General features: G+C 37.3%; 1 protein-coding gene across 1 annotated transcript in view; it reads right to left on the bottom strand.

Moving 5' to 3' along the window:
• The window catches only part of AKAP11 (A-kinase anchoring protein 11), a gene marked incomplete at its 3' end in the record, with an annotated part of 36927 nt that extends 12128 nt beyond the window's left edge, over positions 1–24799 (bottom strand). Inside the window, exons 1-7 of the mRNA XM_082012131.1 lie at positions 23537–24799; positions 15692–15808; positions 11672–11719; positions 10068–10202; positions 8910–9174; positions 3811–8461; positions 1347–1502 (exon numbers count right to left, since the gene is read on the bottom strand). Coding sequence (XP_081868257.1) covers positions 1347–1502; positions 3811–8461; positions 8910–9174; positions 10068–10202; positions 11672–11719; positions 15692–15808; positions 23537–23596 — 5432 coding nt within the window. The 5' untranslated portion in view covers positions 23597–24799. The remainder of the gene's footprint in view (positions 1–1346; positions 1503–3810; positions 8462–8909; positions 9175–10067; positions 10203–11671; positions 11720–15691; positions 15809–23536) is intronic.
• Between the last annotated feature and the right edge of the window lie 885 nt (positions 24800–25684).

Below are 25684 nucleotides of genomic sequence, written 5' to 3'. Positions count from 1 at the left end.
CCCTCCGCTAACGAGCCACAGATTTTCTTGCAAGTTATAGAAATTAATTCGTCATCCCCAAAACAGATTTAAATGAAAACAAACAACACACACAACATGGGCACTATGGGTCCAGCAATTTTTTTATATCTTTTTTCCCCCAGCATCAACTAATCTATGTTTTATTCATTATTTGTAACTGCCCGTATGCTGAATATTCTTCCTTACGCTCTGAATTTCATCATGTATGTCTAACTCATTTTCACTCATTCAACAGATGATGTTTTTTTAAACTAACTTTAAGGCAATGTATTCTCTTACAAAATTATCCAGTTGTATGAGTGATAAATTATAGTAGTGGTTTGATTAAAATATTTAGTTAAGCAAAACATGAAAAATATTGTAGACATTGAAGTGAGCAGTTTCACTTTGGTACCAAATAACCTATTTGTACATTACATAAGGAAGCATATCCCCTGTATTTTCTTTAATCTCAGTGATGCTTGAAGCACTAACTAAAAAGAAAAAGCCTCTCCCCCATTTCTGCTCTTCTTAACAGAAACACTGAACTTTTTACAGTAACACAAGTGGCATTACCAATCATAAAAAACTAAGTTTACTCATTCCTCGTATAATCCTTATTATAGAAGCTCAGGCCACAATTCTCAATCTAGTTTTCCCTGGAAAGAGGCAGAGACATTGCAGATTTTTAAAATTCCCATTCCAAACTTTGTTAGTTATCAATCAGCCAGGGAAAGTGTAATGAGAGGCTCTGTAGAAAAAGTTACTACCCTGAACAGGTAAGTTCCAATATTACACAGCTGTAAGCTCATCATTAGTAGAACATAAATACTCCACCAATATCAGTTAGAACAGCTCATAAATTCAAGTGCAAAAAAGACAAAAATACCTGTTAAAGCTCCTCGTGCAAATTAAGCTCATATTACTTGTTTTCAAGAACAGACGAATTTACATAAAACACATTCTCAATGATGAAGTTTTAATATTTCAGTATAAAAACAGTAGTTTCAAGTTGTATTTTATACATGGCAATTGTTTTAAAAACACCTACATCTTTTGTTAATACTTAAATTATACATATGCAGTTTTGCTTGATGTGACTCCCTGACATCAATGACAAGGCATACTCCACATATTTTACAGAGCATATAGCATGAACATTTGTGGGTAACAACATTTTGTAAGAAAACACAAATATAATATTAAAGCCATTTTTAATAAAGAAGTCATTGTACGTTGAAGACAAAATAATATCTTCTGCCCCAACCCCCAGAAGAAAACCACTTGATGCCAAGTCACATGATGTCAAGATAACTGTTTAACTATACTAACATGTTTATAGTTACCTGTCACTGAGGTGAAGAAAACTGCTGCTCTCATCAGGATGTTCATCTTCAAAACTTAGATTGGACCAACTCCCAGTGCTATCATCACCAATACTAAGACTCATCTGCTGGCTAACAATAGATTCAACAGAGTGAAATCCTTCTCTTCCAACAGAGCTAAACAAAAATTTAAAACAAAAACATCACTGCATTACATGCTGATCTGTGTTAGTTCATTTACAGCAGTTTAACACCATTTTAAAGACATTAAATTCCAAGAAAGAAGAAGTGTGTGTGTGTGAATCCATTTATTTGTACTGTATTCTCAACACAAGAAATGGAGTAAGCAAATGAATTTGCAATTTCAACAGTATTAGGTCAGGGATTGCTATTCAAAACCTTTCACTAAAAGACAGAGAGCGCAGTACAAATAAGTCTCCCATTTGGAAGATTATTTGCTATAAAGCACAGATGGCATTGTAGCAGCCCTACAGACTGTATATCAAGGTACACTTTTCAAGCAGAATACTTACCATTTTTTAACTTGTTCACCATAGGACAGTTCGGCTATTGTCCCCTGCCTGCCTTCGGTACAACAAGCTAGGTAGTCTACTATTGTAGACAAAGTGCTAAAGCACACGTAGGTGTTTACAATGTGAGGATTCCATTTTTTAAAAAGGTCTTTCTGTAGATAAAGATTTGTCTTCCTGCTTCAATGAAGTGTAGCAACACATGACTTGTAAAGAATTTTTTCCCTCAGAAAAGAAATTTAAATTTTTTATCGAAAAAGCAATCAAGCAGAAATAAATACAACCTTTCATTGAGCATAAGATACATCAAAAAATCCAGGTTGATAACTTTAAAGAAGTCTGAGCTCCTTGTTAAAAAAGTTAGAACATGCAGTTATGAACTAAGATTCAGGGGCAAACTGTGATTATCTATATACAGATGAAGTGTTGGAAAGTTCAAGAAAAATTATCACCCTATTACCACCATAGCAAGCAGCCACTGTAACATTCACTATTTAAAAAGCCAACCTTAACCACATCACTGACAACGCTTTGCTCCAGTGAGCGTGATTTTTTCAAGACTAGTATGTAGCTTTGAATAGTTTAACTGTTTGAACTTGAACCCATTTGGGCAATACAAGGCTGTGGTTTTTTCCCCCCATTTTTATTAAGTTATACCAGTTCTTTTCACCACAACAGGTAGCTTCTCAAGAAACGTATGCATTAGGTACCATACATTAGATCACGATGTAAGAAAACTTTATTAAATTGTCATGTTAAAATGCTAATATCACCTCCTTGTCACAGATGTAACAATAAACAGAATCTCTTTGAATCCTGCATTTTATTGCTGTCATATTCTAACTAGAAATTTTAAATGGTATTTTTAAGAAGTGATTCAAAAAAGTGTCATCTTTGATACTGTAAGTATAGGAAAACATCACCACATTACTTTTTTTTGTCACACGCTGAGTGTGACTCAACCCTGTTCAGAGAACCACAATATACACCTTATTAGGACTTTTATACTGCTATAATTTTTAGTTGAATGCTTTCATTGAAAGGCCATAAAAATTAAAACAGATCTTAAAGTTTTCTGCAAAAGTTACCGCCACACACAAAACAAAATTTCCCATACACATCCATGGAGCAGAAGCTAGTATGTGTTTCGTATCAACCCTTGAAAAATTTAAATTCAGTCCCACTGCAGCCTTTAGCCATTGAACATATAAAAATCAATTTTATTATTCATCATGATGCCCCTCTAGAAACTAGGAAAATAAACCTTCAGCTATTGTGAGGAATTCCTACAAAAAAAGAAGTAGGAAAATAAATCTTACTACAAATTGGAAAAAACAATATGGTAAAGATTGGTCTTTGACCGGAAGAAGAAGAGATTTCAAGTCACTGTGATCACTGCACAGTCAGTTTTAAGAAACAGTTGCTGTTTGCCCCAAAGTTACTGTGGCACTTATTTCCTATTTATAAGCCTATTAAAGGAAACCATGTATTAGCCTTTGCTAAATAGACAAGAATTTGAAAGTCAGTTCCTTGTCTACTGTATTACTAATCTGTAAGCTAAAGTGTGTTTAAGTTGTTTTTTCTTAAAGTAAGGGTTTTTTTTCCCCAGTAATAAGGACACTGTCACAACACAGTCATAATCAAAATAAAGCCTTCATACTATAAAGGAATGGCTAGCTTGGCTGAAATAGTAAGTTCAACTTATTAGTCACCTACTGGAACCTAACACATGCCGATATACCTAGAAACCTTGGTTTCAAGCTCTCACAGGTGGAAAAAAGTCTTTTTTTCTAGTTCTGAATCATTTAAATATCACCAGAATAAAAGCAGAAAACATTCAGAATGTAAAGCATGTACTTTAAAAAAAAAAAAAAATCCTTCTGAACACATATTTGTACGAACAACCCTTCTTTTTCTGCTACAAAATGCAACAAATAAGAGAAAATTAGTATTACCTTATATTAACTGCCTGACCCATATTAGTCATAGCTGATGTCATTATTTCAGTAGTAAGGCTTTCAGCAAAACTGACTCCATCTTGTCCAATACCACTGTCAGCTGTCAGACTTGTGTAACTTAGCTCTCCTTCTGCTTTCTCTATGGCCGCAGTAGCCCCCTTGCCAGAAAACACTGTCTTCTGTTCTACATCAACATGAATTTTAGGAATATCAAGCTGAAACACTCTTGATTTTTGACAGGCGCCACCTAATCCAGAATGAAGAAAATGCCTCGCTGGAATGGAGGATTCTTGTGTGGGTAGATGATGAGACATATTTTCTGCACAGTACCGATGTTCCTTCATACTGCAGCATCTACAGACAGTTCCAGAAAAAGGAGACAGTTTCTCAGTATATGAGAGCCTATCCACATTTTTTCTGTTTTCAGCCACATGGAGAACAGCTGACTCTAAACTCATTTCTAGAGTATCATCTGCTACCTTCCTAGCATATTGTTCTATAGCTTGAATTATGCCTTCACTGTAGCCATTTTCATTTAAACTGCCTGTACTATGATACAGTTTATGATCTGAGGAGAAAGGAAGAAATGTCCTAGAAAATCTTGTTTTAATAAGATCCCCTGTGACTTCATCAAATTCAGTCTTTTTATATAGACAGGAATCTGTCAGGGACTTTGGCAAACATGCTCCCGACATTTTCAATTTCTTCCTGACATCACAAGTGATACTGCGAGCAAGGGATTCTGAAAAATGTAACAACTCTGTGCATTCTGTTCTCTGTGTGCTGGTACTCCTTTCATACGTTTGGTCTTCACAGTGATGAATGCTGCTTTTCACTTGCTGTACTACATCTTTATTCAATGCTTCCATCAGCTCCAGTTTACCATTTACCTGTGCATTTTGCCCAGGAAACGTCTTTCTGTTGTATCTCAGTTTGGTTTTTCTAGCAGCTTGCTGTAAGCCTGATTTGATAGATCTGTAAGCAAGTCTGCTAGCATACTGATCCATTAACAGTTCAGCATTACCACCTTCTCTTTTCAAGACACGAATAATATGATCTGCATATTCATCAGTCACACTTTCACAGCTTGGGTATTTGGAAGTCAAACCTGTCATGCCCGAACCTTGTGGTAAAGGAAGTACAGATGTATCTCTCTCCCCTGGCCACTGGTCCCGCACTGGACCACAGCCTTCTTTTGAACAGTAGTCTTTATCACCTTTTCTCAGATAAAGGCAATCCACCTGACAGTTAACCCGCTTCAACCTCAACAGCTTACAATGCCTTGATTTCACTATTTTCTTGGCCTCATTGATGACTTTTCCTGCCATATCACCTGCATAATTCCATAAAGAATTGCACGTCTCTTCTGGGATATTTATAAATGCAGTATATCCACATCTTTTGTTCTGCATACCTAACTGAACCTGTCTACCAACTTCTCTCTCATTCATTTTACCATCTAAATGGGAAGCAGCCATTTCAGTTGCTATTGAAATTATATGGCTGGCTAAGCAATCTGCATACTGAATTGTTTTTTCTGAGTGCTCCTCTTTCCCAACAGGCATTTCAGAATGATCTTCATCTTCACTACTTTCCACTTCTTCAGAAAGCGACCGCATGAGTTTCAGCATAAATTCCTCATTTTCCAAAGAGTCATGTTCAGTTTCAGACAAACCAGTAACAGATGGATTGTATGGTGTAGAAGGTGGTGTTGCAGGTGCAAATTCCTTTGCTAATTCTCCCTTGAGTTTCTTAGATAGTTTTCTTAGGTTTCTTTCAGAACTACCTTGACATGGTACTAAAGGAGTTGGTGGGGGTGTATTAGGCATTACACAGGTATTTCCATCTTTCAGACTTGATTTATCTTCCATCTGCAAAGCATCTTCACTGCCAAACATCACTGAGGAAAAGCTATTGGCATGCAGAAAACAATCAGCCTGCCTGTAAGTCAAAGGTCCTGATGAGGGTTTCCGAGTATCATGGTTTTTTGAGGGCTTGTTTAAGTAAGTTATTGAGCAGCTTCCTGTGTCAGTAAAGTCCTCTAGAACCTGCCTAGCAAAAGTCACAGCAGAACAAGGTGGTGGTGATTTTGAAGAAAACCTGTGTCCTTTTTGTTCCTGCCAACAATCTTTAGATTCTGAAAAACACTGAACAGAATGAGTTGGAGTAAGAAGAAATTTACATGGATTATTCAAAGGCATCTGTTGCTGTCCCACAATTATAGAAACATTACTTTGTTTCTCAGCCTCCTGCTTCTTTATCACACACTGTTCTTTTCTACTGCTATCTGCGTAAGGCTGGGAACTCACATTACATGCTACATTCTCACTACTGTTGCATAACACAGTTTTACTTTCATCCACAGATTGTTTTATGACATACTTGGCCAAGTAATCTGCAAACATATTTTTTGAGAAATCTTCACCAATACATTGCACATAAGGTTTTTTATCTATTATTTTCCTTGTTAAAAAATCCGTATACTCTTCTACTGCTTTTGTTACTCTAGATGAGGTTATGGCGTCATAAGCTTCACTTACTATCATATCTACCATAGTTCCAGAGAAAGTATTAATGCCTTTTGACCCACTTGTTAATTCTGAATTATTGTTCATTCCAGATCTGTTATTTGTTTGTTTGGTATTGTTTTGGTTATGTAAGAATGAAGGAGTATTTTCAGTATTTTGACTGCGATCTGAAGTTAGGTATATATTTCTGAAAGAAGCGACTTCCTCCTCTCTCTTTCTGCTTGTGAGAAATGGATGAGCGGAGTCTTTGTATATTTTCATATTGTCACCAGAATTTGGAGAAGTGAACACTTCTGCTTTATAAGCATCAGAGGAAATCTGATGTTGACAAAGAGCTCTTCCAGCTAAGGGCACAGGTATTGAACTTACAACACCAGAGGTACAAAATAGAGCTTGCTGTACTGTATATTCATTCCTGGAATCTTGGATTGGCTTCAGTGCTACCCTATCATTAAAATTAGGAAAAACAGTGGAAGTCCGCGTTGACTCTAACATACTTTCTGCACTCACATATTTAATGTTGTCCATGGAAACACTAATGGCTGCTTGTGTTGTGAAGGTCACATCAACCTGAGATAGTTCAATAAAAGCCTCCTGAATGACAGATTCAGACAAATCTCTGGCATAGGATCTTACCACTTTGTCATCATAATCAAATGATGAAGGTTGTGCAGCTGTAGGTGTCGATGGATGCGAAAACTGGCATACTTCCATGATTCCCTCAAACACAAGTTCTTCAGCAAGCTCTGCCGCAAATCGTGCAACGGTGTTGGTAAACATTTGTTTCTTTACATGCCGCAGTTCTTTCAAAGCGCCAGTTATAGCTTCGCTCACCAAAAAGTTTGCTATCCCATTAATGGCACGCTTCTTCAGGGAGATTGCTCTACGTCTTCCAATCTCATAAAAAGCCATCTGAAAGACCGAAGAAGTCAACCTAGCAGCCAAATGACACAGCGCGTTGGTACACGACGAAACACCTTTTTGGAGGTCTTTAAATGCACTGCCAAAACTTTTTTCAACTAATTCAGTTGCAAATTTTTGAATGCTATCTCTAATCATTAATGACTTATGATTGGATTTTGCTTGTTTATCTGGCTCTTTACCAGTTTTCATTTTGAGATCTGCAGCTTGACCTTTTTTCTCTTTCAAAGTCATCCTTTTGTGTTTTGAATAATTTCCTTGTTCCGACAATGACTCAGAATGAAAAACAGAACCCAGTATTTCAAATGAAACACTATCAGCGTATGCTGAGTAACTACTATAAACTGCATCATGGCGATTTTGACCTGTCCCATCACCACCAAAATTTATTCGACACAAACATTCAGAAGAACCACAGCTCCCTAGGGGACTGAAAGCGGATGACCTAATAGGGCTGAATAAGCCTCCATTCTCTTCCCCTGATGTTTTAACTGGGCGAGGGGAATCCGGGACATCAAAGACGCTGCTATATGGCGATTCTGGTTTACGAGGAGTTGGTTTCTTTACATTGGCTGGGAGAGTGGGACGATCAGACTTGAATTTCTGAGGATTCATTGTAATGCTTGCAGAAGACAATTGTTCATGTGCAATCCTCCTTTTCTGGGGGGGATTCCCTAGAATGGGATCCCTAATAACTTCACAAGAGTTTTCCAAGGCTTGTTCCAGCTCAAACTGATCAAAACTATCAAAAAATTCACTTACTTCTGAGTCTGAATCCTCTATACCATCTTTCACTACCGGTATTTTTGGCAGCTGAAGTTTTGCCTTCAAGCTTTTTTGATACCCTTCTTCATCTAAGAAGATGATGGGGCTTGGGCTGGAGCAATCCGACTCAGAGGATTCAGCTGGAGAGGAGGAAAACAATGTTTTACATAAAAAATTAACACCTTGATCAGAAGGATTATATGGCTTATAGAAACTCCTTTGTATCCAAGGATCAGAAATTGAGGTGGTAACTGAATTTTTTACTGAGGACAGTTCCTTAAGTCCCAAAATATCAATCAAAGTAGAAGATCTGGCAGATGACTTTCGACGTGCAGAACCCACAAGGATCTTTGAGTCAACAGCTTCTAAACATTGAGCAGGGATGGTCTGTGAAGCAGCATCTCGATGGTTTTGAGAAGTAAAGCTGCATGCACCTGGGGGAAAAAAAGAAAAATAAAGATTGCTTCAAAACCAGGAATTTTCACAGAACTACAGAAAACTAGTGACAGATTTTGATGGCAATTGCTGGGCTTCTTTTTGTTGCAAAATGCTAGCTGATCTTTCATGATTAAAGCAATCCTTAATTTTTTTCAAATCCTATTATTCTAATCACTGACAAATTCATGTATTTTTTAGCACAAAAAGTAGAACAAGATTCTATTTGATCTGTATCTGACACTGAGATTAGAATCTTTGGTTTATGAGTTGATAAACTGTTGTGAAAAGAACAGGAAAAAAAATTTTTCAATTGCATAATAACCTTTTACAAAACACAATTGATGAAAAAAATTACTATTTATTTACATTTATTTTCTCATTAAATCCTAACAGCCTAAATTTCAAATAACAATTTCTACAAGTCAACAGCATGCAAGAACCTACCAGCACTTTGTATCTTTGAAGGCTCATCTTCATCTAAGTGTTCAAAAGCAGTGACAAAATCATCCTCAATTGAAGAAACTGATTGATTAGTGTCATCATCTTCTCCATGGGATGTCTCTGTTTGATGTTTTTGTGATGAGTTTATTTCCACTACATATCTTATGCCTGTGGTATACTTGCTCAGCAAGGTAAATATATAATCAACTTTGATCCTTGGGAATGAAGGAGACAGTCTCATCACACAAAAAACTTCAGGAAGTTGATTCTTGAAAAAGAGTGCAACAAGAAAACAAACATAACAACCTTGGAACAATTTCAACTGTCAGGAATAACAAGGGATTCCTTCAATGCATTTTTATGAACAGTAAACAACTTACAAATAGTTTAAAGATAAGAAAATGAATCAAACAGTTTGTGTAGAGCGATAGTTTAAATCACTCATTTTTGTAACTTCCGCATTCTGAATAAATCACTGCAATAAAAAAGGTTGCATAACACAACCTTGATAATATGTACTCAAGAATCTAAAGAATGTGTGTTAAAAATATGTAGAGGAAGATAATTAGGCTTAACATGCATGATTAGTCAATATGGCTTTAAGAAGTTTGCTTTAACAACATTTATAATTTGAAATAATATAATTAACTATATAATAATAATATTGGAAATAAAAGTAATGGAAATCATGTAATTAACAACATCTATAATTGTAAATAATTTTTAAACAAGAAAAGAGCCCACTGAGTTTTCTGAACACCTGATATTCTTATAATTTTTGGCACCTCTGTTTCAAGAAAAATCTTCAGAGGCTGAAAGCTATATTTGAGCAGAGCAGAGATAGGTAACTTGACAAGTTTCATCTTCTTTCCAAATTGGCAGCAAAAGGGACTTCTAGCAGAAGTATGGGATCAGCACCATAATTAAATATTTGTTAAATATTTTCTGTTAATAACACAGCACTTGAAAGCATCAAGTTAATTTTGAGATTTTCTAACATTCATTTTAAAGAAACCACAGCAATACAACAACATTAATACTGCTGTGGCTATGATAGCCCAAAAACACAAGCAAGACAAGGTGTGACACGACTAAACTCTTTATGAGGCCAAATACAACACTTCTGTAATTAAGACATGCAAGAAGACAAAAAACATTTACCTGATGTTTCATGACATAAGGTTTTGCCAAGGTTTTCTTTACATCTTTTAGAAATATAACCTCATTGTCTTTTAGTTTGCACAACTGGAGTGATTTCAGAACACCTGGAAGCTCTACAGAAACAGCTGCCAACTCCTGATTTAAATACACAAACACATTGAGAATACAAAGTGGGGAAAAAAAAAAAAATTATAATGGTTTTGATCTCATACCCCCCTAAATAGTAACAGCTGCTAAATTTGCTAAAGCTTCTCTTTTCTCCCCTATTTCTTGCCCCATCCCCCACTTATTTTCTTGAACTGTGGTGTAAAGCTCGTGTAAACAAGCTTTAATTCAGTCCACACTCATCTCCAACTCACTGTTCTACCAACAGAAGAAATTCCACTGTTTATCAGGGGCCATAAGAGGCTTAAAAGTCACAAAGGAGAATCCTGTAAGCACTGAAAAATCAGCTGCTCATCCTACAAGGTACACAAAGAGAAGACTGAACTCAGCTAATAATGGTTCTCAATGGACCTCTACATGCTCTTCGTGTGCTTTATTGGAATGGTGTTTTAGCCCCCTATTACAAAAACAGGAACAAGGCAATTCTTTAAGCATAATCGTGGATGACTTTTAGATTTACCTAATATAGAAAAGGCCTATGACAGATTTATGATTTTCTTTAAACAATCTGAACACTACTGATCCATATTGTACAAAGCAAGTCTCCATAAACATATTCAGCACAGTCTTCTCTAAATTTCGTCTAACTCTAGACAATCAAATAGTTATTACCCATACTTGAAAGAGTGTCTAGCACTATCATCATTTGATTAATTACCAACATTGATACAATTTTGAACACAAATGGATTGAGAGTTTCTGATTTTCATTTTTAAACATCAGAAAACTATTAGAGCAATCTCTATCTACCAAGATCTAGACAGAGTAGAAGTGTGGAGTTGCACAGTAAACATAGATGTTACGGGTTATACTAATGCATAAATTGCACAGGAAGATTAAATCCTTAACTTCTTAAAATGGCATGGCACAACCCCACTAGTTTGCTACACTTCCCCTTTTAAAATAATGTTTCCTCATCTAACTCTCCAGAGTAATATCTTAGGCATAACTATAATACTGACTCCTGGTTCCCCACCAGCAACTCACAGCTAGCAGTCAATTCAGTAAAATTTTAGCTTTGCAGATGACAACTGCACCATATTAATAATCACAACTTTACTAAAGAGAAGGTTACAAACCAAAATACTGATACACATAGTTTTTTTAACAATAAAACAAGAACACCCCACCCACCCGCAAAAAACCCATACACAAAACAAATCCCCCCCTTCCCCAATTTAAAAGTAAGCTATTCCAAACCATTCCAACACAAAGACTGGCCCAGGTAATATTTTAAATCCATACCAAAAATTGATGATCATATTAAAATAATTATTTTTCAGCCTTTCAGTGATATTTAGAACTTAGGTTTTTAAATGCTCAAGGTGCACATATTTCATTCCTCAAACACCAAAATTCCTCTATCAAAAAAATTATGTACTAAGAAGAAATCTCCACTGCTGAAGAACATTATTTTCCAATATAAATATACGCTGTACCTGCAAATGACCAGTACCCATCTCTTCAGCAAAACCTATAAATGTAATCTGTAAAATAAATGCATGAACATATTAAAGTACAGCAAATAACTTTTTCATTTTCTGCAGATACTTAACAGTTAAAAATGCGGCAAGCTTTACCATAAAGCTTCATTCTACTGCCACAAAAACCGTACCTCAGGGCAGCATACCTTGCTCAAACAGTAGCACATCGTCTTACACAAAGACTAGTACTGCAATGCTATTTGACTTGTGAAAGGTCAGTTCAAACTAAAGAGCACATACAACATTTAAAACCTACTATTTTCTAGTGGACTATTGGCTAGTATACATTGAGCAACACATGTAAGTCTCATTACATCTGTTAAAATAAACATGATTTTGCAAAGATCAGTGCTCATCTGTCCTTGCTTCAAGATGGATCCATATAAAACAGTTCCAGTTTGAAATCTGTCCATGCTAACTGTGATGCATTTGGATATACTGAAGAGAGCATAATGCCATCACATTATACAATTTACCATGTAAATTGATTAGCCTAAGACCAAAACAGAACAGATTAATTAAGCCACACATTTGCATGCAATATCGAAGTAGATAAACCCCTAAAGTAAAAAGAATTAAAACAGTCAACGTCAAAAAAAAAAAAAAAAAAAAAGCGCCTTGTCAGGCTCAGGAACCTGGAATATGTCAGAAATGTCAGCTTTACCTCAGGTTTTTGTGCTTGTGGACAGGCAAGATATTTTATCACATATTCTCCCTCTCTTCTGTCTACAGGTGTCTTGTATTGTTCAACACAGACAAAAGAGAGGCGGTGTTTTGTCTTACCTTCATTCTTCAGGGTCAGAACATGATCTATTTTACATCCACTACACAAACTTTGTTTCAGATGTCCGATTTCCTCAGTTCTCATTTAGTATTTCCCTAATGACAAATCAAGTGTATCCAAATGCTCAAAAAAAATCCCAAAGAATTTATTTTCAAATCAGGGCTGTAAAAAAATAATCTTTGCTTCTATTTTGTAGATTTGGAATAAAGCACAAAGATTAAATACTTCCACTGATGTTTGGACCCAAGTTTGATATGGATTGGATTCAATTATTTCAGAGCACTATGCAATAGACTGAATTTTATGTATTGAAGTCACAGCTCACACCAAATTTGTAGCAGCTACTCCCTGTTACTGTAAGGTAGTCAGTCAGTTCTCAAGTTTAAAAACAGTAAAGAACATCATAATCACTTATTATTAACTGGTTCAGCTACTTGATCATGCATACATAAAAGGGACAAATCTATAAAACAGAACATCTGAAAAAAAAAATGTTTTGAACTGTATTTGAGTTTTGAGTATGTTCTTTCAATGTGTGACCAAAAAAAACCCCAAACTTTCTTTTAAAATGAAATCATACTAAAATATTAAAAATGTTGACTTGTTTATTTCAGGGGGTCTCATGCTAGGAAGCTACTGTGCCCCCAGAAAATATCTTCCTGTTTATATCCACTTATCTTTATTCCAGTTATGACAAAATTCTAAGTGAAACAGTGCTTCATAGTAGCATTCCAAATAGCTCCAGACAAATTACAGGTCTCCAGTACTGTATTCACTGTGTTAACTATGCAACAATCCTGTTTAGGCAATGTACCCTTCAGTTCCTACACCTTTTCTTCAACTCCTAATTTTATCTGTACAGTAGCTGCAAGACACCTTTCATTTTCTACATCTTTTTATCTGTACTGTACCTACAATATGAACTGAATTCTTCAACAGAAGAGGAAAAATAGCAAACAATTTAAAGGACTTGGAAAAAAAACTAGTTCTCTGAGCATTTTGGGAGGCTTCAGGATTTGTTGCTGTTGAGGTTTTTTTGGTAGTTTGTTTTTTTTTTAATGGGTGTTTGCTCTTTTGTCTTCTTACATGCCCTTTCCTCTTCCTCAAGATAATGATTCCAACCCTTTCCTTCTCCTGTGGGATAACTCATTGTGCAATATAGGGCAGCATGCAGGAGTCATAGCTTCATAACGATGAAGGCACATGAGTCCATATGTACACTGATGAGCTAGCAGACTGCTGTCAAGGAGACCACACCACTGACAAATCTGCCCATTTTTGCCTCATTGACAACATTAATTTGGATTTCTTTATAGTGGCCAAACTCCAGCTTTCACAGAAAAATAAATCACCTTTTAAGACATCAAACATGTCTGAAATTAGTACACCAGTTCAGAAGTTGTTGGGGAGTAGGCCAGCGAGATAGAAAGCCCAACAGTTGGTAAACACAAGCCTTTTCTTTAAAGTAAAAATAGTGCATGAGACACTGTATTTGAAGGCTATCATAACCCACGTGTACAGAGGAAATGAATTAAAATGGTACAGGAAACCTAAATTCTGGTTTTTGTTAAGTGTGAGAAATTACCTTTGCAGTCCTAATAATATTCTTTTAGCATTACTCTACATATAGGAATCTTTCCCTATATTCTTACAAGAAAACAAAACAAAACAAAAAACTGTTCTGTGGCAGGATATTGACCCTCTCACATTTCAACCAGAGGGCTCTTAATTGCTCAAGGTAATAAGGTAACTAAATATAGTCAGCTATCCTTCTCCATAGGGACCATCATTATAGGCATATAAAACACATTGTCAGCTATTTGCTACAAGAAAAAAAAAAGGAGGGGCCCAATATTTGAGGAGTTTCATAGATTCTAGAGCATGGTCTGTCTGAACAGACACAGAGAAGTTTTTCCCACTCCTCCACTGCTTAACATTTCTTCCTTACCTCTAATCTGTCACAGCTCTTCATCTTTCACAAATTCAGCTTCTTGCCTGCTCCCCAAACGTTTCATACAGTCACAACCTCAACAACCAGCCAGTCCCAAAAATCCTCGTGATACCCAGGCAATCCTAACTCATCTCTGCTGGTCACACAATCTGCCTCTTCCTTTCCTCCTGCTACTCCCTATCCAATTATCAGTGTTCTCTAACCACTTCCCAGGTCTTTTTTGTTTTATTACCCCTTATATCAGTTCCTCTGCCTGGCCAGTTCAGGTCACCGTCTCCTTCTCTAAGCTCCTTGTCATGCCTGTCAACTACTACTTAGTAGTCTTCTAAAACACTTAATGCAAGATACCTGGTACACATTGCTTCTTCCTTTTTTCTTTTCCCTTTGGAGAAGATGCTGTTAGTCTTGTAACTAAAACAGCTCTAGTTATGCCTCCTCACAGCTTGAGATTTACTGTCTCTAAAGGTTGACACTAGATTGCTTCCCTACAGTTTCCTATAAGCATACTGCTAATGAAAAACTGACAGTCCTCTCTTTTGTTGGGCATCTAATGAACCTAATCGGTTTCAGTTTGCAGCCTACGGCTCTACACAATTTTCTCCCACAACACTGAATGTCAAGTGCCACTCCCATCCCTCCCTGTGTTCCTAAAAACCTAGCCAACTCATCCTCTAGGAAAGAGGAAAATGTTAACAACTAAAATTACAAATACTTTACAGACCTGCATTCTGTCCAGGTCTACTTTTCTCTCCAGATCTTGCCCAGCTTTTGGCCCATTCGTATTAACGTAAAAGAAGTCCAGATCTGCAATGTTGAGGCTTCAGCTTTTAGTGCTGAGCACAGGGAAAACAAGAGCAATCACTTCAACTTTTACTTTCAGACCTGGATCAAAATGTTCTGCTACTTAGTTAGGATACCAGCCATACAACCTGGATCACAGGACTGCTCACAAATCCAGCACACCCAGTTATACAATTCTTGCAAATTTATCTATCTACACGTTTTGGTTTTTTAATTTCACAATGCTACAAAGCAGAGAAATGTCATCTTGAAGTGTATACAGCTCTTTTCAAGACTACCGTGAGTGAATTCAGAATGACAACAGGGGGGACAGATTTTACAGCCAGTAACTTGCAGCATTGTTCCCATTTACTATCCTGCAATTTCCCATACTGCTTCACGCTAAATCATTTTCTATCATAGCCACAAAATATATATAAATGGTCAGGTTATGCCAAACCTCAATAAAATTATCTTGCTCTTCCAGATTTCGACATTCCTCTGCTGATACACTGCATAACTCTTTTCTGCTGTGTAGCAGTGACTTCATAGAGTGCAGTACACCTTCACCAAAACTCTGAAAAACAATGAAATAAATGTAAGACAAAAAAAAAGCATTTTCAGTTTTGCATTCAGTGTCCATCCATCTATCCCCCGCCTCCCATAGGCTTCCCTACTCCAAGTACTATTTCAAATTACTTTGTATATAAATCACCAAGTCTGAAGTTTAAATTTACTTCAGGACATGGAACTGAAACAGGCAAGTTGTTTTCTTCAAGCAATACTTTTATTCCAAAAGAAGTTGACCATTCGGTATTTAAAAAAAGAAAAAAGGTGAGAACATGCAGACTTGAAGAAAAGAAACAGATGAATCCAAGAAGAAATCCGAGCCCCATCTATTCCCTGCATCAAAGGCTGTATATGCAACTTTTCCATCAGCTCTTACTTAAAAAGGATAAAAAGCAAATTTAGCCAAGAAAAGCGATGGAGGTGGCTTCAAAAGTCAGAGGGAAAGAAAACAAACAAAGAAACAAACCCCAAGAAAATCCACACACATTCTCCTTTCCCGTTCCTTGAAGAATATGAAACAACTGTAACCTAATCCCATGTAAAAACTTCTGGTAACATTTCTTATATTTACACTTACAGTGATATGCAAGCACCCACAGATGGCTAAAAAAGGCTTAAGAATCTGAGACTTTCTCCCAGTGCAACAAAGTGCAGCAGAACAAAAGAATTATCATCACTGGTATCTGAAGTCAAATAACACAAGAAGACAGAACAACAACAGAAACTGGTTCACTCAGCTTGTATAAAAGACAACATCCTCTCACCTGTTTTAGGAAGTTAGCAACCTTTATTTTTTATGTTAAAATTGTCATCTTCTCTAGCGAGTGGTAATGTTAAGAAGAAAAATAAGATCATGATATGGTTATAAATTGTTAATTTGATTATTTATTCTCTATGTGATTGCCCTGTTAAAAATAAAGTGACAAATCAGCATGTCCAACTTATGACAAATTCATTAAAATTTGCATAGCTTCTTAAACAATAGCAGAAGTGCGAGACAGTTAAATTTAGTCAGAGAATGTTTTGCATTTCTGATATTCCCACAGCAAAAACAATCCCTTTATGGTAAAATGTGATCTTAATGTATTACAGTTAAACCTCAAGACAGATTTTTTTTTTTTCCCCTGTGGAAAAAATGGTATCAAGTACCACTAGATGGGAAGCCCAATTGTTACAGCACGGCCAGTGTCACCACACTTGTAATCATGGCAATACAAAATTAAGAAAGAATTTCTAGAATGAATGGACAAAAGCAAAATAGAAACTTCACTTGAGGATCCTTCAAATTACCAAAATGTATTTCAAACTGTTAGCAAACAACGCCCAGACTACCACTCAGACAGCCAAGGCCAAGTGACATTAAAGCAGTCAGAACTGTCACTTTTATGGAAAAGTAACAGCTGAACTATTTTAAAATGCATTTAAGGCAATTATTAGGTCATATGAAATAAATTAATAAACTGTTCATCTAATTTCCACTTTCACCTATTCCTTTGTTCCCACACGTTTAGTTGCAATTTACTTCCACATTTTAGTAATCATAGAATCACAGAATATTTTTGCTTGGAACGAACCTTTAAAGGTCATCTAGTCCAACCCCCTGAAAGAAGTAGGGACATCTTCAACTACAGCAGGTTGCTCAGAGCCCCCTCCAGCCTCACCTTGAAAGTTGCCTATGGATCTATTGGGGCATCTACCACCACTCTGGGCAACCTGTGCCAGTGGTTCACCACCCTCATTAGGAAAAATTTCTTCCTTCTACCTAGTTTCAGTCTACCCCCTTTGAGTTTAAAACCATTACCCCTTGTCCTGTTGCAACAGGCCCTGCTAAAATTCTGTCACCACCTTTTTTATAAGCTCCCTTGAAGTACTGGAAGGCTGCAATAAGGTCTCCCTGGAGCCTTCTCTTCCTCCGGCTCAAAAACCCCAATTCTCTCAGCCTGTCCTCACAGCAGAAGTCTTCCATTCCTCTGATCATTTCTGTGGCCCTCCTCTAGACCCGCTCCAACAGGTTCAACGGGTGTCTTTACTGTGCTGAAGGCACCAGACCTGGACACAAGACTCCAGGTGGGGTCCCAGCAGAGCAGAGGGGCAGAACCACCGCCCTTGACCTGCTGGCCATGCTTCTTTGGATGCAGCTCAGGATACAGTTGGCCTTCTGGGCAGCAAGCACACATTGCCAGCTCATGTCCAGCTTTTCATCCACCAGTACCCCCAGGTCCTTATTGCCAGGGCTGTTCTCGATCCCTTCAACCCCCAGCCTGTATTGATACCAGGGGTTGCTCCAACCCAAGGGCAGGACCCTGCACTTGGCCTTGGTGAATCTTGTGAGTTCACATGGGCCCATTCTTCAAGCTTGCCCAGGTCCCTCTGGATGGCACCCTGTCTCTCAGGCATGTCAACTGCACCACTCAGCTTGGTGTCTTCTGCAAACTTGCTGAGGGTGCACTCGATCCCAATGTCTATGTCATTGATGAAGATATTAAAGAGTCCCACTACAGACCCCTGAGGGACACCACTCGTCACCTATCTCCATCTGGACATTGAGCCGTTGACAACCATCCTCTGGATGCAACCATCCAACCAATACCTCATCCACCCAACAAATCCTTCTCTCTCCAATACACAGAGAAGGATGTTGGGGGGAGACCTTGTCAAAGGCCTCACAGAAGTCCAGACAGATGACATCCATAGCTCCTCCCTTGACCAGTAATCCTAGAAGGCCACCAGGTTGGTCAGGCAGGACTTGCCCTTGGTGAAGCCATGCTGGCTGTCTCAAATCACCTCCCTGCCCTCCATGTGCCTCAGCATAGCTTCTAGGAGGATCTGCTCCATGATCTTCCCAGCACAGAAGTGAAGCTGACAGATCAGTAGTTCCCAGGGTCCTCCTTTTGACCCTTTTCAAAAATGGGTGCAATGTTTCCCTTTTTCCAGTCTCCAGGGACTTCACCTGACTGCCAGGACTTTTCAAATATTATGGAGAATGGCTGGCAACTACAACAGCCAATTTCCTCAGGACTCTAGGATGCACCTTATTAGGTCCCATAGACTTGTATATGTTCAGGTTCCTCAGGTGGTCATGAACCTGATCTTCTTACAGTGGGAGGGACTTTGCTCCTCCAGTTCCTGTCTTGCAGTCATATATATCTTTGTACTTTCCAAAGTATGCTGACAGTGTCTTTCTCTTTGATTCTCTGGATCTTCCAGATTTACAGGGGGCTGTGATACCAATATTGCTCAAAGACTCCCCCCAAGTAATTCCCCCATTCATTTCATACAAAAGTAATTTCTGAAGTCAAGCAAGCATGTTGAAATGTCTCATTTTCAGCTTCTACAGTAACTTAATCACAACACTCAAAATAGTAAAAGTCATACAGTGTGACCTGCTAATTTTCTGCAAACCAAGTGATCCAGTTTGAGAAAGGCTTATCATTGTTCTCTAGTAGTCAGCTTTTCCAAGGCTACAAACTACTACATACACCTTATTTATAAGCAAGTATTTTTCCCTAGTTTAACATCCTGAAATAAAAGGCAGGATCTATAACTAGAGCAGGAGTATGGTATTAAGAGCTACTATAGTTGAGGTATAGAAGAACCAGCATTCAAAACTATACCTAGGTCTGGTAGCACACTGATGGTGGCGCTACATAACCGAAGTGATAAAACAACCATAATTAAAAAAGGAGGAAGAAGGAAATGATGCATGTTTTTAAGATCATATTAACAAATATGAAAGAGTTCAGAACATGGAAAGAATAAAGATACGGAAATTAACAGACACAATGCATAGACAGAGGAAAGGTCTCATCTATCTGGACTTCCATAGATTATTTACACTGAAACATATGAAGAGTTAAAAAAACAGAAAAAGACAGAGAGTGCTGTTTCTGGAAAAGAAGAATTTGCATGAACAGAGATAACAAGGGGTTTTTTTGAATATATAGTAGATCTATGTCAGTAACCAACTTCCTCAAAATTTATCTTGAGACTCAAGTCAAGCATCATCATCATTAATATATTTAATGGGAAAAAAATATGCAGATGAAAGCTGATGATAACTCCAAGTAAGCCTTCCTCTTCAGTTAAGAGGAAGAGCAGCACATCATACAGTAGGAACTTGCTCAACGTGAGAGTATTCTAAAATGCAACTGTATGAAGTGCAGTTACATCCTAAAAAACTAAAAGCAAGCTTTAAAATAGAGTTGCAAATTCACAAGTTGGGAAATAAAAGACCCGAGCTGACTTCTTGATCATGGTATAGCAATGAATGGTCAATATGATAGACCACTGAAAATAGCAAACATGACCCTAGTACACATCCTTTAGTGAAAGAACTGACATCAGAGTCACTGAGAAGGACATCCTGTGTAATTGCACATACAGTATCATCCACATGTAAAAAGAAGATTAACTTACAGCAAGCACAGAAAGTAGGACTTTGAAGGATAATCGCTGGAATGCAGAGGCTTTCATACAAAAGCAGACTAAAACCTTAGTTTACACAGTTTCCAAAAGCCAAGGCTAACAGAGGACAGATTACCAACTGTAAAAACATCACGAGGGTGAACGTCAGCAAAGGAAAAAACAAATATTTAAGCTGAAGAATAACGACATCCATGAACAAACAGGTATAAATTTGCTGTGAATGGCTTCAGCCTGGAATTCATAAGATTCTTAGCTATTACAGCAGTGTGGTTCAAAAAGACTTAAAGACAGCAGCGTGTTGTTGTGTTTTTTAATCTCCCCTCATTAATTCTGCGACTGTATTTAGTCACTTTTTCATATTCTTATCAAAGTTGTGCCTGTGACAGCAAAGGACTGGACTCAATTTCAGAGAAATCCTCCTAACCAACAGATGACGAAAGCAAATTCTCTCACAATCCCAGTCTAGGAGACACCCAACTACATTAAAAACTGAAAACCAGCAAGTCCCCAAGACTATCAGCTCAGTTTAGGTAAGGACAAGAGGTCATCTTCAACAAAAGGATGTCATTTGTTTTTATAAATAGTACAACTACTTCCAATATACATCGACATATGGGCAAAAAAACCCAAGCAATCTATAAAGCTCTACTTCTAGGCCCATGTACTCCAGTCACATGTCTGGCAAGAAATCCTATTTCAATAGCAAAGACAGATTTCAAACTTACTAAGTCATACTAGGGGAAAAGCACAAATATCCTCAAATGGGCACAGAGCTAGACAGACCTGAACGATGAAAATCCTTCTCAAGCCTCTAGCTCAAAAGAGCAATTCAAAGTTTTGCACTGTCCCCTTAGTGGTCAGCAAATCAAGAAGTCATTGTCCATGGATCCTTCATAGTACACTGGAGGAAATTCTATACTAATCAATCTCATGAACTATTTTAAACAACTGCTCTCTAATTTTTCAAACAACCCACAAACCTGTAAGATGCCACTATGTGCTGAGAAGTCAAGTCCAGTGCTGGAGAGTCATGTCTCCTCTGCTCTTAAGTAACAAAACAGCTCTTCCTGATTTCGTGTGCTGTAAAATTTAAATGGACTGCATATTTTGAAGTCATTTTGTAAAAATGGAAACTTAGGCTTTAAATGTGCATACTGCAACCATGCACCGACTTCTAAGAGCTACTGCAACAATTCCTGTTAAGTATTACCAAGTATTACAAAGTGGACATGAACCAGATCGCAAACTGTAAATCAACAGAAGAGGAAAGCATACTGCGATTCTCACCACCCTCCTGCCTGGCTCTGCGAGAAAGAAAGTACCACACTCTAAGTAATCCACTCCTGAAGGAAAAATCAAGAGGAGGCAGCTACAGATCAAAACATCAGCGCCTGGCTGGATGAAAATGTAGAATTCTGAGAAAGACACCTGAGAAGGGTCAAATTCATGTTCCTAGAACCACACAGTCCAGAATGCTTGATGGCAATTAACAGAGCAATTCATAGAGCTAGTATTTTAGGCAACCATTAGAATCAGTGAAGAATCACTGGTCACCATCATTATCAGAAAGATGTTTCTGCAACCTAAAGGCCTAAAAATGTGGGGGTGCATGGACGGAGGGGGTGGTTTTTTTGGTTTGTTCTTTAAATTGAAGAAGGGGGGAAAAAAACCCAAAAACAAATAAAGGGCAGGCCAAAAAAAGTCCTCTAAAATCAACTTCATGTTCAGGTTAAGAATGCAAAATGATTTGACGTAGTTAAATAACTCTATTTCAGCTGGAGATTTCTCATAAACCAATAAAACCTTTTATACCATGTACCTTAAAGTGAAAAAATATCACCCATGATTACAAACTGCTTAACGTATGGCAGTTAACATTCTGTATCAGGACCTGAAAAAACTGATTACCTGCCTGACAGTCCCATAATCCTTACCTTTGCCTTCAAGCAGTTTCTACAGGACCTATACCACAGACGCTGTTCCCTTAAAACAACAAAATCTGCTTATGGAATAAAATAATGCAATTTTCATATGACAAGATACTTCCTCGCTCAGTTTCTCCTCTTAAGTATTGCACACACTTTTAAGTAAATAATTTATTATTAACCACTAAAGACCTAGAAAAATATGCATCTGTATTTAACAATTTTGACTGGATAAATAAATTTGTTCCTTCAGGATAAATTGCAACTTTCATTTCAGTAAGTGCTTATAGAGGTTGCAAGAAAATTTGAGAGAGAGTATTTATGTTCTCCAAGCTAAAGTAACAAAATTTAAAAGAATAAATAAATACTGCTAAAAAAACATTAATATCTTCTGTTATAAATTTACCTGTCCAATTGAGTGACAGAGGCTGGTCAATTAGAAATTTTTTGATTTATTAAAGCAAGCGACAAGTAAGCAAAACAGCGCTGGGGTGGCCGCGGAGGCTCCTGCTCCACCAACGGCCAACCGCTTAACAGTCTTTCAGTCCTCTCTTTATACTTTTCGTCGGTTGTCAGTTTCTCCAATCACAATCCGTTTTCACTCGCGCCTTCTTTCGAATCTTCCAATTGCAATCTACTCCGCTCTCCCCTCCCCTTCTACCTCAGGGCATGTTTTGTCTTGTTGCCGGGCATGTTCTGTACCATCTAAACTTTAATGCTTTAAGAAAACTTTAGCGAACTTTAGCAAACATGGTTATGCAAGATTGTCTAACACATATCACAGGACTTAATTGTATAACACCTATCACAGGCATCTGACACAAAGTTTGATGAACAAAACAGTTTACAGTTTATCACATCTTTCATGAGTGCTAGACATATTTTATTTTTCACCAAAGCACTGCCTAGAAGTTCGAGTAAACACAAGGATAAGCCAGTCAAGAAACCAAGATCTAGAGATAAAGGTCAGTAAGTCCTAACACAGACTTCACAGAACAGTTTTCAATGAACACTACATATTTATATTTCTATTTAAATTTATTACATATAAACTTGAAAAATGTGTGCTCAAAATGTAAATAAATATATAATTTAATCACATTACCTTAAAACACAAGGCAAAAACAAAAGCATGCACTCCTTCCTGAAACTATTCTGCCTCCCAGTTCAACTATGTTAAATATGCCAAAGCATAAAGCAAAGGCAATTTCTTTGCCTCTTTGCAAAGTTAGACAAACAAAATTAAAACATATAAAGAAGAAAAAAAACCCCAAACACCACCCAAAAACCCCCAACAAACCTACCACTTGACTTGATTCATTATTAGATTGTGCAATAAAGAATGAAAAGATCTGAGATTTTTTTTTTTTAATACAGATAATTACCTTTTTCACAGATACTCTTGGTTTCATTCGATTGCCCTGCGCCTTGGGGTACATATCCATGATTTTACCAATCTTAATATTCGATGAAAGAAGACAGCTCAAAAATACCTACAAAAAATATTTATACTTGATTATTTTGTTTCCCCATTTAGTTTGTATACATTTTGAAAATGCAAATAGACAAAACAAAAAACAATAAAAACAATTTAAAAGCTTTTTAAAACCAAGAAAGATTAAACAGCACACCATCCATATTGATTGCTGCCTCTGAAAAAGTACTGCCTTAATGATTTTTAAAATGATGCGCGAAATGTAAAACACACCTTACAGTTAGTTCCGACATTTCTCTTTAACTAGATTTCAAGGCTGCATTGGAGGGGAGGGGGAAACATAATATTAAATATTGTTTCACTATCACTGATACTCTGGTGAAATCTATCAGCAGATTCTTGTACCATACAACGCACTGGAACCACCCTTCAACAATCTCAAGAGGAAAATGTGCTACTTACCCACTCAACCAACTGGCCCATTTATTTCTGTCAACTCTAAGTACTACAGAGAAACACATGTGACTCCTGTTTAGGCTAACGTGTGTCAACAATCTTGTTCTGTTCTCTGGCACTGCTCTGGGCAGTCCTGCCTCTGCTGGCAAAACACAGGGGCCCAAAGATGCGTTTACCAGCATTCTTACTTCACCAAGTAGGTCAGAAGAGTTTCTGCTCGAGTTAGCTACCCTTATTGATCTCAAATCTAATTCTAAAAACAAGAACAAACAAACAAAAAAAATCCATGAAATAAAAAAGGCTTTCCAAGTTTTCCTGTTTAATCAGCAGCAATGAAACAGAAAAATCTAGTTTGTTTCATTCATCTCTGCATCCTCCACAACAGTCAATAAATATAGGGTATTAATAAAGACAGAAAGCATGTGCTGGGCTTTTAAGTTCTATGTAAGTTTTACTATTTCACCTTTTCCCAGGGTCACACAATTTAGCTAGAAAAAAGAACTCCTAGACTACCAAAAACAAACCAGGTAAGGAGCAAATGCATGTAAACATGACTGCAAAATAAAAAATAAACACCAAGACACTAGAGTATAGGTCTCCTTTGCACAACTGACCGGCTTGGTTTTCTCAATCTCATCTCAAGCATATATTTAACCTTTATATGGGAAATAAATCTTTATATGGGTTTACTCTTGAGTATATGTAATTTAAATAAGATGATGAGTAGTGGCATCAAGTAATTGTATTCTTCGTCTTCCCCCCCAGCACCTATAAAAGCAAAACCTCCTCAAGAATACAATAGCAAGAGATTATTAGGTACAGCTATTCACAGCTATTCCTTGAGGCAAAAGCCCAGCATAGCAAAACCATGAAGATGACTTTGTAACAACTTGGGTCCCATGGTATTTACTCAGGTACAGTAGTCTACAATTATACTGCCTTCAGACAGTAGGTTAAGTATTTTCCTGTGGCATCAGCTAGTAAACCCTGGAGACCTGAGCATCAACAGAGCGCCACCTGCAGCATCACCTACCTCATGAAACCAACAGTCTTGTATATCACAGTACAAAGACTCTGAAAGGCGCTGGACAGAAACTGTACTGGTTTATCAACATAACACTATAGCCATTTTGTCTTGCCTGCATCCTGTCCTTTAATACTTGAATTATACAGGTTATTTCCACGACCTATAGCATCTCAGCTCTTCATCATCAAGAAACCTGAAGGGTCCCACTTGTCCAACAATGTAACAAAACCTGATAAATTTGTTACCCATTTTCAGAAGAATAATGGTCCAATCACCTGAAAAGTACCAAAACCTTAAAACTAACTGGAAAGACAGTGAAAGCACTGACTAAGAAAACAGCCTGGAAATAGCTCGTTTCTTGTGTAAATAAAACCCACCATTTAAAATTATTTTTACTTCTACATATTGTATTTGTCTATTAAATTTCATTACCGTAAACTCAAAAAAAGGGGGAATAAATGGCAGAGGTATCAGATGTAAGAGGACTTTCCTGTTCCTGAATAACTGTCAGTAGACACCAAAAAAAAGAAAAAAAATGATTATGCGAATAACTGATAAATACCCACACTAAGTTTAGCCATCTCTACCTTGCTAGAGCAAGTTGGATCACCTTAA

This window comes from Phaethon aethereus (assembly GCF_964289735.1).
Source record: "Phaethon aethereus genome assembly, chromosome: 1".
Lineage (NCBI taxonomy): Eukaryota > Metazoa > Chordata > Aves > Phaethontiformes > Phaethontidae > Phaethon > Phaethon aethereus.
The sequence above is the reverse complement of the archived record's forward strand: the minus strand, read 5'-3'. Positions and strand labels throughout refer to the sequence as shown.